Source organism: Perna viridis, chromosome 15 (genome assembly GCF_037379345.1).
Source record: "Perna viridis isolate PV_CMFRI_1.1 ecotype Kerala chromosome 15, ASM3737934v1, whole genome shotgun sequence".
Taxonomy (NCBI): domain Eukaryota; kingdom Metazoa; phylum Mollusca; class Bivalvia; order Mytilida; family Mytilidae; genus Perna; species Perna viridis.
This window is the reverse complement of record NC_142459.1, coordinates 24,661,433-24,680,048: the sequence shown is the minus strand read 5'-3', so window position 1 is coordinate 24,680,048 and position 18,616 is coordinate 24,661,433. Positions and strand designations below refer to the sequence as shown.

General features: G+C 33.7%; 2 protein-coding genes across 4 annotated transcripts in view; one reads left to right on the top strand and one right to left on the bottom strand.

Annotated features, from left to right (window-relative positions):
- LOC148597576 (uncharacterized) overlaps window positions 1–12,213 on the bottom strand; it is a 33,309-nt gene extending 21,096 nt beyond the window's left edge. Inside the window, exons 1-7 of the mRNA XM_088563050.1 lie at window positions 12,162–12,213; window positions 11,449–11,586; window positions 9,273–9,386; window positions 6,296–6,399; window positions 4,831–4,991; window positions 2,964–3,067; window positions 1,035–1,178 (exon numbers count right to left, since the gene is read on the bottom strand). Coding sequence (XP_088419176.1) covers window positions 1,035–1,178; window positions 2,964–3,067; window positions 4,831–4,991; window positions 6,296–6,399; window positions 9,273–9,386; window positions 11,449–11,586; window positions 12,162–12,213 — 817 coding nt within the window. The remainder of the gene's footprint in view (window positions 1–1,034; window positions 1,179–2,963; window positions 3,068–4,830; window positions 4,992–6,295; window positions 6,400–9,272; window positions 9,387–11,448; window positions 11,587–12,161) is intronic.
- Window positions 12,214–14,579: 2,366 nt separating this feature from the next.
- The window catches only part of LOC148597574 (uncharacterized), a 30,288-nt gene continuing 26,251 nt past the window's right edge, over window positions 14,580–18,616 (top strand). The window contains exons 1-2 of one of the 3 annotated variants that reach the window (XM_088563620.1): window positions 14,614–14,726; window positions 17,018–17,039. In XM_088563620.1, the coding sequence (XP_088419746.1) occupies window positions 14,724–14,726; window positions 17,018–17,039 (25 nt within the window). In that variant the 5' untranslated portion in view covers window positions 14,614–14,723. Of the gene's footprint in view, window positions 14,727–17,017; window positions 17,040–18,389; window positions 18,460–18,616 lie in introns of those variants that run through there. The other 2 variants (XM_088563619.1, XM_088563618.1) reach the window with 2 other exon arrangements.

The window sequence follows — 18,616 nt, the reverse complement described above, 5'->3', positions numbered from 1 at the left end:
CACTAAAAAAAACCTGGGAGCATGGACCAGGTGCATCGGTAGGGTAAGCGTTCTCTGCTTTTCTAGAAACCTCCGCCGAGTTGCTCATAAAAAGTCAAGTCCGAGGAAAGGATAATAATGACACGTTGAACAAATCAGTTTTCATGGCGGAGATGGATAGACCGTAGCGATCCACGAGTTCATGGTGAAAACCATAAAACTTCTGTAGTGATGACTTCAAATATTGTAGCAACATAACCCTGTTCCAGAAGCCTATTTGTAAGAATTCTAGCGTGATACAAAAAGTCTGCGTAGTTTCGGCAAGCTCTGGCACAACGTATGAGTTGTAATATGAACGTAAAAACAGTCAAAGCAGAATAAACTCTCAACAAAATTTGAATATAAACCATATCGTGTCGTCAAAAGAGAAGAACTGGCGGTTGAAAATCAAGACTGGACAATTTCACAGCGTAACAGTTTTTTTGTTAAACCTTTTAATGGATGTATCAAAAACCATATGGACAATTGTGAAGATGGCATTGATGAAATTTCTGATGATAAGAGAGAAACAGATGCTGAAAACGAAAAATCCAGTGACTATGAATCAAGGCGGATATTGCAAGTACGTTTTATCTTATGTTCAGTAAAGACATACTGCGTACATTGTAAATAGTTTTCTTTCATTTTCATTAATGGACTGTAAAGTTTTCATTCATAATTTGTAGGTTAGTATGGCATTAAATATCAGTGGCCAGTGCAAGGTTGAAAGTTAAATTCGTCAGAATATTTCTATTTTTGTTCTCCGGCCTTTACGAATGTCCAAGGGAAAGGGGAATGTGGTGTATGATAGTTCAAAGTTCCAGATAAAATAAATTGCCAGAATTAATACTCACTACAGACCCGTTGCAAATCGTAATTACATTAATGGTTATATGTCTTAAGTCTGTCTGACCACTGTTATGTACACTTGTTATAAAGTTCTAGATCAGTGCTGTATTAAACCATGTAATTTTATAGATGTTTCGCTATATCAGTGTTCCGAATGCTATACGTACCTGTACTGGAAACACATACACAGGTAAGACATCCACGTGTATCTATGGAGACACAGTTCATGTCACATGATGAAAGGTCAAAAGCAGGACAGCCTCCTGAGCTTTGCCCACCAGAACCACTGCCGGATTTTCCGCTTATACTAGCTACGATCCCAAAATCAAAAAGTTGTTATAGTACTGGAAGATGATTTATTCTTGTGAAAAAAAGGAGTATACACAGCTAATTTCAAAGATTTAATTATGTAAAATAAAACTGTAATAAAACAAACTTGATTTCCCATGTCATTTATTTTTTTCTTTTAAGTATTTATACTGAATCCCAAGAGGGGACTACTCTATTATTTTATACTGCGCCCCAGAAGGGGGTTACTGCATTATTTCATACTGCGCCCCAGGAAGGGGTTACTCCATTATTTTATACCTGAACCTAAATTTACATGTATTAATGCAAAAAAATGGATAGCCATACCCAAATCTATATAATAAACCAAACTATGAGCAATATGCAATTTACAGTCAGAATTTTAATTGCATTTCTACTATACTATACTAGTATTGCATACACATATTGTTGAAATAGATGAAGTAGATCTGATGGAAACTAGAGACTCCAGCCTTATTATTCAAGAATTCAAAATTGGACTCTAAAGCTTAATGTACTATTGTTACAAAAACCAATATAGAGCATCTTCGTTTTCCACCCGGTTTTTAAAATATAAAATAATAATTCATAGTCATTTGTTGGCTTTTCGAGAACAATAACTCCAATTATCATCGGATGACGACGACGACAACAACGGGCATATAGTGACTCTTCAGGGGAGCTAAAAAGAAGGAATTCAAAAAGTAGTTTATTTGGATTAAATCAATAGTATCATTTGGAAGACCCCATGGGAAAATGACGCCTATACATTAGATCATTCGGGTGTAACATTACTTGTTTTCATTTTTCCCCTTTTTACTGTAATTATTCTAAAATTAAAACTAATTTTACCATGACAAGAAAATTACTTCCAATATAATCATAAGATTTTCCTATACAGACATTAATAATCAATTTGAATTTCCCGGCGATTTCACTTAGTAAAAATTATTACCCTATACATTTCATGTTTATCAATCATAAGATATAATGAAATTATCTTTAAAAAATGACTCATTTTTTAATAGAACATGTTTAACACATTTAATTTTTCTTGACACATTCTGAAAAATACTAAAGTTTAATTTCCTTAAAGAAAATTGTTTTACTAAAAAACTGTCAGGCCAAAACAGAAGTTCCTCAAATTTTCAATTGATTTGAAAACTAGACCTTTATTTTTGCATAAATGATAGAATATTTAGTTGATTAATTGACTGAAACATATTTTCTAATTTTGAAAGAGATATTGATTGATATAGATGTAACTACACATGGAATATATTTGGCGTAGTTTTTTTTTTTGTTGAAATAACTAGGATGTTTCTCTGATTAACTGATGACAAAAGGTATTTTTATTCTGAAGGATCAAAAACAAAATAAAACCTATTTCTCCTGTATAGTACAAACCTAAGTTATAAAATTTATAAAATCTCTATAACAAAAAGAAATATATTTAATGCGCGGATAATCTACCATTTGTTTGCTATATTAACGAGAAGTATATTCCTAGGTTTTCCACTTTAAATCCACGCCTGATTTTTGAAAAGTAAAGATTTCAAGCAAACAGTTATTATTCTTTTTAGGAGAATTGTATTCCTGGACCTTCCCTTTTAAATCCAAGACTGATTTTTGAAAAGTAAACATCTCAGGCAAACATTTTTTTTGCTATATTAAGGAGAAGTGTATTTCTGTGCTTTCCCTTCAATGATACAACCGACGATGGATCATCCGGGACGCTCTACTAATGAAGCTACTAATAAGCTACTATAAGCTACTAATATACTAACCTGTAGTCGACGGAGGACAGTTACAAATCAGACAGCCCCTACTGTCTATTTCTACACAGCTCGTATCACAACTCCTGACATCAAAAGCTGGACATCCACCTGCACTTTGACTTCCGGTTTGTTTACTTCCGCTTCCTGTCGCTTTATCATGCAACAAAAATAATTCAGTCATTGTATCATATTCTCTTCGGTAGACCATTATTATTATCGAGAGTAGTAGGGAATTGGATACGGAAAGTGACTGAATTACTCGGGTTAATTATTATGTTCTTTCCAGTATAGATTTATTGATCATTTTTTCCCTTCAGAATATAAACAAATAGATATGGGTGTCGCTGTAGCTTGGTTTTAAACAGTAATTTCTGTCTATTTTAAAAGGAGTAAGAATCTTAATCTTTAGGAAGTTAAGTACATACGTCCGAAGGCATAAGGAGCATAGACGTATCCGCTGTATTAGGTGTCCGTCTTTGTGTCAGTATATTATTACTGATGAGTTTGATTTTAAATAACTGTCAACTTTCTGTCATCGCCGATTGTATTACTTTTGTTTCCGGGGCCTTTCAAAGCTTACTTAAAGGTGTGGTTTTCACTTTTTGGAGACCTTTAGTTAATCTCTGAAATTATTAACTATTTTGTATTTTAGTTATTCGCTGGTGCATTTGTTACATTTCAACATGCCTGTTATTTTTCTAATCTTAAGTCAACTCAAACAATTACTCAAATATTTATCACTTTATAAATTGGTCTGTCTTTGGTTGACCTAATTAACCACTTAATTAATTGGTCTCTTGTTTACCACTTTATAAGTTGGTCTCAGTCTTTTGTTGACTGAATAATCTACTTTATAAATTGATCTCTCTCTCTCTTTTGTTTGACTAGATTTACCGCTTTATAAATTGGTCTCATTCTTTGGTTGACTGAATTTATCACCTTATGAATTAGCCCCTATCTTTGGTTGACACAATTTTACTGCAGGTAATGCTTCCTTTATATGTTTCCTTTTTATAAACTTAGAAGTTAATAAGAGATACTTTGCACGATTTTGATTAAGCCAGTATAGATTCTACTAATTTTAGACTAACTACAGTACATATTTAAGTATAGACTTACTATAAAGTTTTATATGTTTTTTTTTATAGAATTTAGTAATGTACAAAGTTTACATTCTCTCATCCACATTTTTATGTCGATTTCTAGCTAAGTATTATCATCTATCCCAATACTGCCTCACTGTACACATTAACAATGTTATATTAGGGAGCTTGGACTAAACTTTTCCATAATAATTTCTCTTTTAATTTTGCCACTTAAAGTTTGTAATGTAACGGTAATAGGACCAATTATTCGTCGCTGAAATTGGTCTTTACCAACAGAAAGTATTCAAATTTGTCAACCCCATACTTGTTGAGTTTGAACAAACCTAATAAAAGTGTCTATCCGTAACCTGTTGAGTTTGAACTAACCCAATAAAAATGTCTACCCCACTTACCTGTTGAGTTTGAACTAACCCAATAAAAGTGTCTACCCCACTTACCTGTTGAGTTTGAACTAACCCAATAAAAATGTCTATTCCCTTACCTGTTGGGTTTATACAAACCCCTTACAAATGTCTACCCGTAACCTTTACCTGTTGAGTTTGTACAAACCCAATACAAATGTCTATCCCCATTACCTGTTGAGTTTGTACAAACCGAATAAAAATGTCTCTCCCCATTACCTGTTGAGTTTGAACAAACCCAATAAAAATGTCTACCCGTAACCTGTTGAGTTTGAGCAAACCAAATAAACATGTCTATCCCCTAACCTGTTGAGTTTGAACAAACCCCATAGAACTGCCTAACCCTTTTCCTTTTGAGTTTTAAAAAACATAAAAATGTCTATTCCCTTACCTGTTGAGTTTGAACAGTCACACACCAGACAATGATCATGATCGTGCTTTATACAACTCGTCTGACACGAATTCTGATCAAATGGTGCACATCCGGGGCCGTTTACTAGGTTTACGCTTCCGGTCGTACTTCCGGCATTCTGCTTGGCTTAAAAAATAGATATTTGATAAATATTGTATTGGTATTTCAATTTAACGTATAAGTGTTTCAATCTTTATAACTTTGTATTTCTAATTTCTTGAATTTAAATTTAATTAATTTATCATTAATTTAGTGAAGGTACCTCAAGATATTTGATCATAAATCTCAGCTGTGACGACAATATTGATGTTTTTCATTGATTTACTGTAAATGTGTTTGTTTGATTTTTGAGGTATTACTATTTTTCTTTCCTCTGCCATTCGTTTAATTTCTAACGGAAATGAACCACTTAACTGAGAATGAATGACTTATTCTAAAGGACTTGTTTTTAATTTTCAAAATACCAACAAAATGAGAATAATTTGATCTCGCTGAATTCGAGGTTTTCCTTGATCTTGAAACAATCAGACAATTTAACCTTAATATCGTTTTATTTGGACGTACAGTTGACTGTTTCCTTGATGATTTTTAATAACATCAGAGGTATTATGTATCATAGGTATTATTTAGACAGTTAACCATACCTGAGGTATTATTTGAACAGTTCAATCATGTGGATAGTTAACCAGACCTGAGGTATTATTTGGACAGTTTAATCTTATCTGAAGTAATATTTGACAGTTTTGTTTTGCCCGGGGTACTTTTTAGACAGTTTAATCTTACCTGAGGTATTATTTGGACAGTTGACCATACCTGAGGTATTATTTGGACAGTTAACCAGACCTGAGGTATTATTTTGGCAGTTAAATCTTATCTGAAGTAATATTTGACAGTTTTGTTTTGCCCGGGGTACTTTTTGGAAAGTTTAATCTTACCAGAGGTATTATTTGGACAGCTCAATCTTACCTGAGCTATTATTTGGACAGTTAACCATACCTAAAGTATTATTTGGACAGTTAACCAGACCTGAGGTATTATTTTGGCAGTTTAATCTTACATGAGGTATTATTTGAACAGTTAACTATACCTGAAGTATTATTTGGACAGTTAACCAGACCTGAGGCATTATTTTGGCAGTTAAATCTTACATGAGGTATTATTTGGACAGTTAACCATAACTGAGGTATTATTTGGACAGTTCAATCTTACCCGAGATATCATTTGGACAGTTAACCATACCTGAGGTACTAGTATTATTTTGGCAGTTAAATATTACCTGAGGTATTATCTGGACAGTTAACCATACCTGAGGTATTATTTGGACAGTTAACCATACCTTTGGTATTTTTTGTGGCAGTTAACCATACCTGAGGTATTATTTGGACAGTTAACCATACCTTAGGTATTTTTGTGGCAGTTAACCATACCTGAGGTATTATTTGGACAGTTACACAGAACACATCCCATGGTATCCAAAGAAACGCATGACATTGGACAATTTTTGGGAAAAGATGGACATTCTGTACCTAGATAATAAAGATTATAGGGTTATTAAATGGTTATTTTCATATTAATCCTGTATTATGTCCAAGTACAGTCGTATTGGGTTGAGATCACTTGTATTGGCCCGAGGCGAAGCCGAGGGCCAATACAAGTGGTCGAAACCCAATACGACTGTACGAGGACATAATACAGGATTAATATGAAAATAACCATTTTATGATCCCTTTATTAACTGATGACTTAAAATAACAGGAGTTATCTGTACAAACCTTTAAATACAGCTCAGTATGACATATTTCCTAGTGAAGACTGTAACACTCCAGATCTCTTGATGCTGGCGGACAAGTTTAACTTTTATACAGGGCCAGAATTAATACAGGGCATGTGCCCTGTATTAAATTAATACAGGGCAATTGCCCTGTATAAATTATGGTTGCTAAAACCTCCTGTTGTATTAAAGGGGCAATTTACATTGTATTTTAAGTCATCAGTTAATAAATGGTCTTATTAATGGTACTCCGGTGATATGATATCTTGATCAGCCAACAATATTCAACAATATTCCAAAACACCGAATCCAATAATATTTAAATAAACCGTTTTTGGTTCTTTAATGTTTGAAGACAAATAATGCTTTGCAATACTTTGCTCAATGAATTAGCGTCATTTTATACTAAGACCATCAGTGTGAAGTAATCTGTCGATATCAACCCGCAAGAAAGCTAATCTGGTTCCTAGGTCGTTATCATATGCTACCTAGGATCGCTAAAATAAAGACTCACGTCATCAGCAATGCACAATATATGAGTAAATTGCCGTTTATGAAATAAAATAAAAATGTGCTCATCTAAATTAACATTATAATTGTGCAATTGTATTGAAATATGATATTAGTAATTTGAAAAAAAAATATTTAAACGTATTTTCCTTTACATTTGAATATTAGAACGTATAAAAGTAAATAAAATAACGTTATAATCGCTCAGCCAATCAAAAGACAGAAGACGTCACTGGTGACCCGGGGTTATATTTGAGAGAAATATTACCCGGGCTTCCAGGTTATTCATGAGTATTCAAAGGATTTAATGTGTTCAAACAACATTTTTGGCAATTTGAAAAGTCAAGATTTCTATCTTTTAATCCTAACAATTAGACCATTTAGTATAAAAAAGCAAGTATTCAATATCTTATTTGTCTTGAATGATAATAAAGTGAAACTTTAACTCTGAAACTACGATGATTTGTTTCGTTCTAATTATGCGCAAGCAAAATATGGACAAAAATGAGCAAATAACGTGGACCCCCCCCTTTTGGGAACTCATCTGGAACTCCTTTTTTACTAAATTTTTGGACCCGGTCCCGCCCTTGATAGTACTATTGAAGACAAAAATAGTGCAGTCCGGTATTGACGGCTAGATTCACTTTAATAAAAGAACATCATTATCTTCAGAAGCCCTATAACCTGGTGAAAGTAGATATATAACAGTACACATTAAAAACCTGTACGACCAGGAGATAACTACTAGTGTTGTAATAGATAAATACATACACTACCATGAAGTAAATACAAAAATATCAATAGTATTGTGGCTCATCAGTTTTGAAAGTGGTAATTACGTTTACCATGATAAACTTGAATTAACCATGCATGCACAGTAAACTTAAGTCTTGTTTTATAAGGGCCACTTAGATTTGTTTATTTTAATTTGGAAAATTTACCTAATGAAATCCACTTTGTCTGTTTTATTTACCTGTTTGAGAATTTTGTTTTATTGCAGTTGTATGTTGGTCGGTCGTCCCTGAAAAAAAGAGATGCTATAACGTGCGCTAAAACTAATCAATATTTTTCCCGAAATAAAAACATAGAAACTTGATGACACTTTAAAAAAATAATAACGAGTTTTTAAAGACCTGACTAAAGGAAAAAAGTAGATATTTTCATTTTTTTTTATTTCAAATTCTAGCAAATATTCATGTTATCATTAAATGCTCAATATCCTACACTTTCGGAAATGCTTTCAGGAAATCTTGTTAACCGTCCAAAACATCACAAAGGTTTGTACATGCATGAGGAACGTATCCGTCACGGTATGTCAATCTGAATAGTGTATTCGTCAGAATATGTCGATCTGAATATTGTATCTGACACGATATGTAAATCAGAATTTTGTACCCGCCCGAGTACCAAATCCGGTACAGTGTGCTTAACTGAATTACGTCATCAACATTTTTTGCTGATTTACTCCTTAAATTTTGATACTTAAATTAAATTTTAAGCAACCCTCAATGCCCATGGCGCAGAATTTTTAGTGTGCACCACGTGATTGTGGTTACTTCCTCATAGACCGAAAAAATATAACAGTCGATTATACCTTCGAAATGTTTAACCAACTGTGTGGAACACTTATACCAAATAATGTTTGGAAGGCAAAGTGAGTGTCGCTGTTTTTATGTTCAATTTTATTCGTTTTACTTTTTTTCTCTAGATTTGGCCTATTTTCGTCTTTTATGAAATGTTCCACTTCATTAATTTTGGGCCCTTCGATTACAACATGCTCCTAGTTTTATAATGTATGTGTTAATCAAAGGAAATTTCAATCATGACATGCCAAATTATAATCTAAAGTACGTATCCGTCATGATATGTCAGTATTCGTCATGATATGTCAATCTAAAAAATATTCCTCATGATACGCTCACCTGAGTAATATATCCTACACGTCATGTTAATTACAATGTACGTATCCGTCATGACATGTCGATCTGTGTACCGTATTCGTCGTACAATACCCTGAAGGATGCGTGTTCTAGTTTAACAGGCATTATCACATGACCAAATATCTTCCGATCTTTGCTAGTTTGATTAATTTTCAAGTATTCGGAATAGGTTACGTACTCTGACAAATAACACACCCATTATTATCTATAACAGCAGCTTTACATTCTTTAGGATAGGCAGGACAGGCGCTACCAATCTGCTGAGGACCATTTAAAGGTGTGGACTGGTTCCCTGCAAAGTAAATGGAGCTAATATTTACGCCTGATTGAAGAAGTAATTATATTTCTTTGGATAGATACTTTGGTTACGACGAGCGGTGCTATAAATAGGTTTTGTAGCCGAGTCAGTTACCACAGTATAAACAATCTACTATCCATTACAACAAAGATGGCCGCACGATCAATGTTTTCCTGATGAGTTAAAACTTTTGAATAATAACTTTAGTGTTTGGCAAAATAGTTTAGTTCCAATATCTTACTTGTAAAAACCTGGGAGAGGCACAACTAATACCCATTGGTATCATCATTGATCTTCACACAGGACAAATATATGTTGTCGATAAAAAATTAAAGTCACTATTTGACAATTTCTGTGAGGGTGATTTCAGAAATGGTTTAATCTGGTTCTCTCATAAATATCATAAGCGACCCTAGAATAGCTTATGATATAGAGAGATACTTATGGAACGAAAATATTACCTGGGCTGCCAGGTTAAGAAATGGTTTAGACTCATTTCTAACAAAATGATGCTTGATTGATCAATTTAAACCACGATCTCGATCTTCACGTCCTAGGCGAGCATATTGTCGGTAAAATAAAGAAAATATCTGCCAAGTACTCTAGATTTTTGTCTTAAATTGTTGTTTCATCTTTTTTGCTGAAACAGCGATATATGATGTCTCCAAGTGATTTGTAAAGAGGTTTGTATTTTGCTGATCAATCTATTTATCGTTGGTTCTACTGATTTTGGAACCAATTTAAAAACATAGCCTTCTAAGCAAGTTATGATACTGTTTTGCTAATTCAAATCCTGAAATGAAAAAAGTTATACATAAAAATCCTTACTTTGTCAATAAAGAAGATGTTTGTCGCAGTACATGCTGTCCTTACCCGATTGACAATTGCATATTGGGCAACCCATAGCATTAAGTGACGAACAACTTCCGGGACAGTTACTAGGATACACTGGACATCCATTGTTGTTCTGCGGTGGTGCCGATTTGCCTTGTATAAGAATATAGTAAACGTCAGTTTCATGATGCCAGTTTCGGATCTAGACGTTTGCAAAAAGGTGGAAGCTTACCTATATCTCAGGATTCTTAACGTGTCTTTTACCACCAAGTCTGCTGTCGGTGTACAGTAGACATTTTTAATACGTTTTTTAGTGAATAGTTTTGGGATGTTGTTCTTTTTCCCTCTCTTTTTGTCAGGGGTATTGCTCCTTTTGATATTGTACGGAAGCCAATATGTACGAAAATATTAATCATATTGATATTACTACATATGGTGAAACATTCTTCTTATTTTTTATTGGTAATAATGATCACCTGATTCAAAGAATATTCAACGTACCTGAAGCCTTGTTTCTATTTTTAAGCATATTGACGCTATGTTACCATTTACCATATTTGCTAAATTTGATATAGGATAATTTCATATATGGGAGCAGGCAACAGATATTCGAAATACATGTAATATTATTGGTCAAACAGTTTCAAGACCAGCGAAAAAGGCATTCTTCTACCACAACCAATTAAATTAAATTTTCAAGGAGCTCCAATCAAGTAGCATGTAGGTCTTTGACACGTTTCGTTTAGCAGGCGTTTGAAAGTGTAAGTTTTACAAGTAGGGTTATATCGATTCAGATAGTCGAAAAAGTAACTGTACAAAGTATTCCATCGCAAAGAAAAGGCATAACAGAGATATTGGCTTTTTTCTATCGTATACAGTTTGGGTTTCGTCCGCCACTGTTTATGTTTATGACATCACAAACACTGAGACGGGTGAAGATAAATCCTGCAAAACTCCCGGCAACACTTCATAGTCTAAAGACCGAATAATTTGAACAACATAAACACCTGAAACACTTCCGTTTACCTGATGGACAATATTTACTGTTCCACGAATTAACAGTCGACATTGAAATCTACAGGTCTCGAAATTGAGAGAAACAAATGTCGCGGCGATGATTGTCAAATGATGTCTGTTTGCACTGTTAAACGATAATCCCTGAAATCACCAAAATCATCGATTTGCATTAGAGATCAGACAAAATGGTAAATCTATATCATACCCGAAGGACTTCCGCTTCCTGCAGGATCTGTACCGGAAGAACATCCACAAATTACGCAACCGCTTGCGTCAATGGCAACACATGATGTACTGCAGGACTTCGGATAAGGTGAACAACTGTCTCTTTTTAAAGACTTTCCTTAAAAATATTATAAACAAAGCATGCGCTAGGGTTTTATAGTTAAAACAGAACACATGGAAATATCGTACGAGTCCCTGAGGCGGATTAAGGGAGTGGCGAACTAAAATGAAATGTGCATAGATATTCTTGACGGTTAGTAACTATGTCACCGGCTATTATGAACTTTCTGCTTGTACATTTCAAACGAGTAAGCGACGGTCACATGTCGTAGTCAGGGTCTCCTTAAGTGTACTTTAAATTTAAGGCTCCGGCATCTCCTGTCACTCTAATATAACCAACTATTGATGATATAGCATATCCATCTTAATGATTTCATTTTCATATAATAAAAACAATGTGAAATAACCTTAGAAAAATATATAGCCAAGTTCATTTTTGAACTTCTTTTATAGTCTTGCATTAATCAAACACAAGTCTGTGTCGGCTAAGTACATGTGATTCACTTTTATAACTTTCAAACTTTGTTTGTATCAAGGTCAATGGGAAATAACTCTTCCCCCGGATTAAAAAATATGGTTTTAAAGCTGATGCGGTATAAAATATTATTAGCCGTTGATTAAAAATGCACGTGCCTTTTTCACAACCAGATGGTGGGTTAAATTTCTGCGTGAGTTTACCCGCCATTTAACACTTCCGAGTATTATACAGATTTCATGGGAGAAAGATATTATCTTCCAATGCTCATGGGGGTTACAAGATTTCTCCAGTCTCGGTAGTTAATTTTTTTTTATTTAACACACTCGCTGAACTTCATGGGTTAAAATCTACAGTTTAACTATCTCGAGTGGAGAAATTTTGTAATCCCCTCGAGACTGAAGGAGAACCTACCAGGTCCAGTGCGTGAATTAAATTCAATGACATGAATAGCATTTTTATTGATTAATTAAAATTAATGACAAGTTGAACAACAAGTTAATTAAATAAATAATTTCAAATAGTTACCAATTGGGGTGCGTGGGAACAAATATAAAATAAAGACAATAATGTATGGTAGAGTAATCAAGGAAACCGAGATTCTAACGGATATTAAAGGAACGCAATCCAGGGACAATGACCAGACAAGGAAAACAGGCGTACACAACAAAGAACATAAAATTAAATCATGTGCGAAGTAGTACGTACAAAGAAACAAAGGTAAATGAGCAACCCAGACAACTAAAAACTAGGAGCATGAACCAGGTGCACCGGTAGGGTAAGCATCGTCTGCTTTTCTAGAAACACCCAAGGAGTTGCTCAGAAAAAGACCAGCCCGGGGTAGACGAAAGAGGAAAGGAAAATTATGATACGTTGAACGAATCAATTCTCGTGGTACAGATGGATACACCGTAACAATCCGTGGAATAGATGAATATACCGTAACAATTCTCGTGGTACAGATGGATATACCGTAACAATCCGTGGTACAGATGGATATACCGTAACAATCCGTGAGTTCATATTGATAACCACCCGTCTGGTAGATAGATTAAGAATATTTCATTAAGCAAATTTCTTATCAAAGAATAATTTAAAAAGGAAACACTGACAGCCATTAAATCTGAGGGGACATATTTTTTACCCTTCACTCCACACTGAAATTAAATGGTTTAGCCCTATGTGTCAGGTGAGTAAATGGTTTAGCCCTATGTGAGTGATATTGTTCCGCCGATATAGTTTCACCAACATATAATCACCTTTGACATTATTGTTTTAAGTGTGTCGCTCTTATCTAGACAGAATTTCACCTCAATAAGTCTTTGATAGATAACATTTGTTTATGTACTTACCGTTTATCAAAACCAATGACGCCATCAAAATAATAATTCGAATCATCTCCAATTCTCCGGACACTACGCACAAAACGTTCAATATATAAAGCCTTGTCGGAATTAAGAAAACTGTTTCCAAAGGCAATTATAAGCATGCAAAGGTTTTCTGATAACTGTGTCTCGAACTGATAAAGTCAAACACGTCGCGGTCCCTAAATAACCCTTGACCAGGTGAGATTACAAAGGTCAAATTATCAGGGTTACAAATGCCACATGTATATGTGCCTCTTTCTAGAGTGCGTAGGTTTTACTATTGACTATGTAACGAGAATGAGTATGGTGTATATGCCAGAGACAACAACCCAACCGGGATGAAAATGTCAGACCAAGGCCACCCATTGGTCTTCAATCCTCATACCACAGAGAAGGCTGCAAGCTGGCCCGAAAAGATCATTATCAGTAATACACAGATACAGCGAGAGTTGTCCCTAAATACTCAAGTTACTCGAACGCCACTAAGCTATCAGTATTTGGCCAATCGGGAAACAATATTGCGATCAGATGACTTGGGTTTCCATGGAAGAGCGTCTTTAAGGTGAAAGGGTAAAAAGTGAAACTATACCGACTGCGTCGGAAAAAATAAACTAAAGGTGAAAACGAAACAAGAAATACAAAGGCCAGAAATTCCTGGCTTGGGACAGGCGCAAACAATGCGGTGAGGTAAAAGTACATTGGCGTGATCACATTCCCCCTTTAGTATTCGACAATTCCGATACTAGTGTTGATTCAACTTATAAAGGTTGATAATTCCAACATTAAATTTATAAAGTCGACAATAGTGTAAACATTAAAACTACTTACACTACGGTAGCTAAATGGTTTGAAATTAATTATTCAAAGTTAACAAAGTACTAACCGAAGCTACAATAAGTCAAATATTTGAATTTGAAGTCTACTGCTATTCATTGCTCAATCGGACAGTAAACCAGTCTGTCGGGTTGGAAAGTTACTTCACTTTGCTCAAAATTTAAAAAAGATACGAAATCAAAGTCGTGAATATGAAAAAGTTTATTGTAAAAATTCAAACAGTGGCTCTAATACGTTTCTGCAGTATACATTTTTGCTATAGGAACTATATACAATGTACTACCGGGTCTACAATAAGCTGATAAAATGCTTTCGTTTATCACGGACATTTTCTTAATCACTGGGCATATCTATCAGAATAATGATGAACCGAACGGCAGGTGGCGGGAAAACGAATGTGATATTTGATGTTCGACCAAACAGCAGGTGTCAAAGACCGAAGTGACTGTGAAAGGACAACGACACCAAACTAAGACATGGGCAGCTTTCTTATACTTTGTTTAAGTCTTGTTCTTTGTTATGGTAAGTTTTGATTTTATTGCTGTCATTTTCAAATTTATCAAAACGGACAACGCTTTTATTTTATACATTGTTATTATTTTTTTTATTTTTTATTTTAAATTTACAATGCGATGACTGTTCTCTGTTAATATGGAGTAGGCATTGCCTATAAGCGAGTACATCATTTCTTCTTGACCTGTATTAGGTTTAACTGAAAATGGCAAATAGTTGTAGGCGCATGCGTGAGAGTGATTAGACGGCAGAGAACGTTGACTATTCTTATTTTGTTCTTAAATAAAGTTATAGTAAGAAATGAATATGATATATGCTGTGAACCGCAAATGCAAATATTTACATAAAATTTTGGCATGTTTTCTTCAGAATTGAATTTGTGACGGTAGTTAAGGGGACAAGATTGATAGCAATATGACGTTCTCATAATATAAACATTGTATGTACTTCGGATAGCAAAGTATAAACATACGTACTTCGGATAGCAATATGACGTTCTTATAATACAAACATTGTATGTATTTCGGATAGCAAAGTATAAACGTACGTACTTCGGATAGCAATATGACGTTCTCATAATTTAAACATTGTACGTACTTCGGATAGCAATATGACGTTCTTATAATATAAACATTATACGTACTTCGGATAGCAATATGACGTTCTCATAATATAAACATTGTACATACTTCGGATAGCAATATGACGTTCTCATAATATAAACATTGTACATACTTCGGATAGCAATATGACGTTCTCATAATTTAAACATTGTACGTACTTCGGATAGCAAAGTATAAACGTACGTTCTTCGGATAGCAATATGGCGTTCTCATGATATAAACATTGTATGTACTTCGAATAGCAATATGACCTTCTCATAATATGAACATTGAGCGAACTTCGAATGGCAATTTGACGTTCTCATAATATAAACATTGTAAATACTTCCAATCCTCCTTTAATAAAAAATAGTTTGTTTTTTTTAAATTAATTATAGGAGATGTTGATATTTTACATTCTGTCGGCGACATATCACTTCCAGACGATAGATTTTTGTTCCCATTATTCAACACTGCAATAACTTGCACTTACATGTTGACGTATAGCTCTCCGCTCTCGCTGCTATTACATGTAGATTGCATGTACTTAAGAGATATTCTCATATCATCATGCAACGGTTTAAATAGATATCAAAGACGAACCATAACTTATTCCATTGACATGCCGCAAGTCATTTTATGATGTTCTTTTTTTTTTCCATTTCTAAATGTAAGTTTTTGTAAGAATCAGACAAAATGGAGAAAATTAGAAACATGCATGTCCAAAAACCAACCGACCTGACAGTACAATTTAACTTTCTCGATTTGAAAAGACCATCACTTGATCTCTAAATCACTTGATTTGCTCAGAATTTTTTTCAAAACAGAATATTAGAAAAAATCAAAGTGCTGAGGCAGTGAGTCAAGGCAGACCTCATAAATATTCATGTAACCAAATTGCAATCAACAAAAAACAATAAAAAAACTTAGTCATTTTAAAGAGAACCATTTGTTTTAATGAAATGCATATCAATACTGCTTGTTTATTAATGCATTTATGGATCTTCTTTTCTTTTATTGCTTTTGGTATTTCTGGCTGTGTACGCTTATATCCTCAAATTTCTTGACACTTTACACCTAAAACAGCATTTCTTTAAAAATATGATCTCCACTGTGAATTACTGACTATCAATATTATATGGATTTTCAAAGTAAGAAAAAAAATCAACACTTTGAAATTTCGGGTTGGAGATGCATGAAGTATAAATGAATCATGTGGACTAGGGGAGCTAGATTGACCCAGGACCTAATCTAAAGGGAGAAATGAGCAAAGAAACTTCTTGTTTGTGCTTTCTTTGACAGTGATTTATAATAGATTAAATGAACAAATATGTCAATATTGTTAGTTTTCAAACAGAAGTTACTAAAGCTTGTCCATGTCATTGTTGTGTAGATTATGGCCCTGAGTTGAAACTGTCAACTATACACTTTTTTACAATAAATAATTACCTTTCTCTAGGAATTTTCCAATTCAAACAAGAATACGAACTCTTGTTATCAAAACTATTATGCAGTTTAAAGATCTTTAAACTATAAAAACTTTGGTCGTACATCGTATATTTTAGCAATTTAAGATTCCATTGAAGATGGAAAGTCAAGGATAAAGAGATGTAGTCAATACAGGAAATACTTTATCTTTCTTTATAACAAATGCACTTTGAATATAAATCCATCTTTTCTTCTTTCCAAAACAAAAAGGTTATTAGTGAACCCATACCCCGTGAGTACCACTTTTTATGATGAATCATTATTGCGCTTAAGCAGAGCGCTTTATACCTGTCTGCCTTCAATAATGTATGTGCATTCTTTCATTTTTTTTCTGCATGATTGTTTCACCGATATGTATTATATTAAAATACAAGTAACCTTATGTTTTGCCAACAAATAAATGCTACGAAATTAGACTTCATATTTGTATTTTTTATTAAGAGATGTTGACATGTACCAGCACTTTGTTTCATGCCTAAATAGTGTCCTAGCACAAAAATAGTCCATTTTGCTTTTGCTTTCTTCTCGCTACATCTAGTGAAACTTTAAAAGGAATTACAACTGAAAAGAAATCAAGGAAAAGATGATAACAGTGCCTTTGATAATTGCAAAATGTTACAATATGTAAATGCATGAAAATATACATGCATTTTAGCCACACCATATGTAAGTACAGAAACCTCCTCTTGATGAGGAATATTCTTACATGTACATGTGTGCAAAATCAGACAACAATATAAGTTGGGTGGTCATTGTCCCACGTTTTTACTGGTTTTTAAGCCACCTAGTCAGTACTGGTTGATTGAAATTTTGCAAACAGTATTTCTGTAGCATTATAATTTCTGTCCTACATTATAAAAAGTTAATACAATAAATATATATTATATTTTAGTGTTCTATAATGTTATTTTTAAAATATCTCTATCAGCTGTCTTAATTAAGAAAAATAAACACTTCTTTCTCTAAAATAATTTAAATGTACCTTAAATAAAACATAAGAAAAATGTAGTACAGTGTACTTCATGAGCACATCTTTGTTTCAATAACTATTAATAACAGGTAACATAAGTAAGAGTAGAATAGGTTACTTTTCACCTGACTGACAGGTGGTCTTTGTTAAAACAACATCCCCTCATAACCAGGAAAATCATTAAAGCGGTTTGAAGTGGTGAGTTTAAAATAATAAATTAAAGTCATTTCATGTACTAGACAAAACTTCTAAATACAGAAACTGGAAAGTTTACTAATGATATTGCTTTAGGGCTTCTCCCATGTGTGGTTTCTAGTTACCTGATGATTTATAATGATGTCTGGACCCCCCATTTCAAAATATCTGGATCCATCCCTGTATGTTGATTTATTTATGAGCAATTAATGACACACTGTAAAGTAAATAACAAATTTGATACACGTATTATTATGTTACAAGTATCATAATTTCATGTATGAAATCTTTAATTAACACTGTACTGCATATGCCAGTAACCATAGTTAGAGTACATGCACATGTATTTTCAGTATAAATTTCCTGTTCACAGACATACAAATGTAAACTGCAAATTTTGCTAAGACATATGACAACTGTTCTACACTAGCAATGTTTACAGTAGACCTATCACCAGTTCTGAAAATTTTAAATCATTGTGTACATTGTAAGTATATGAACAAACTTATGTATACCTTCGCTAACCTAATACATTGTACATGTATGAATGTCCCTGAAAATCAGCTCTTAGGAAAGGTCTACTTTTGGGTGCCTTGATATCCATCATGTTTTCAATCACTTTCATGGACATAGAATTTGTAACA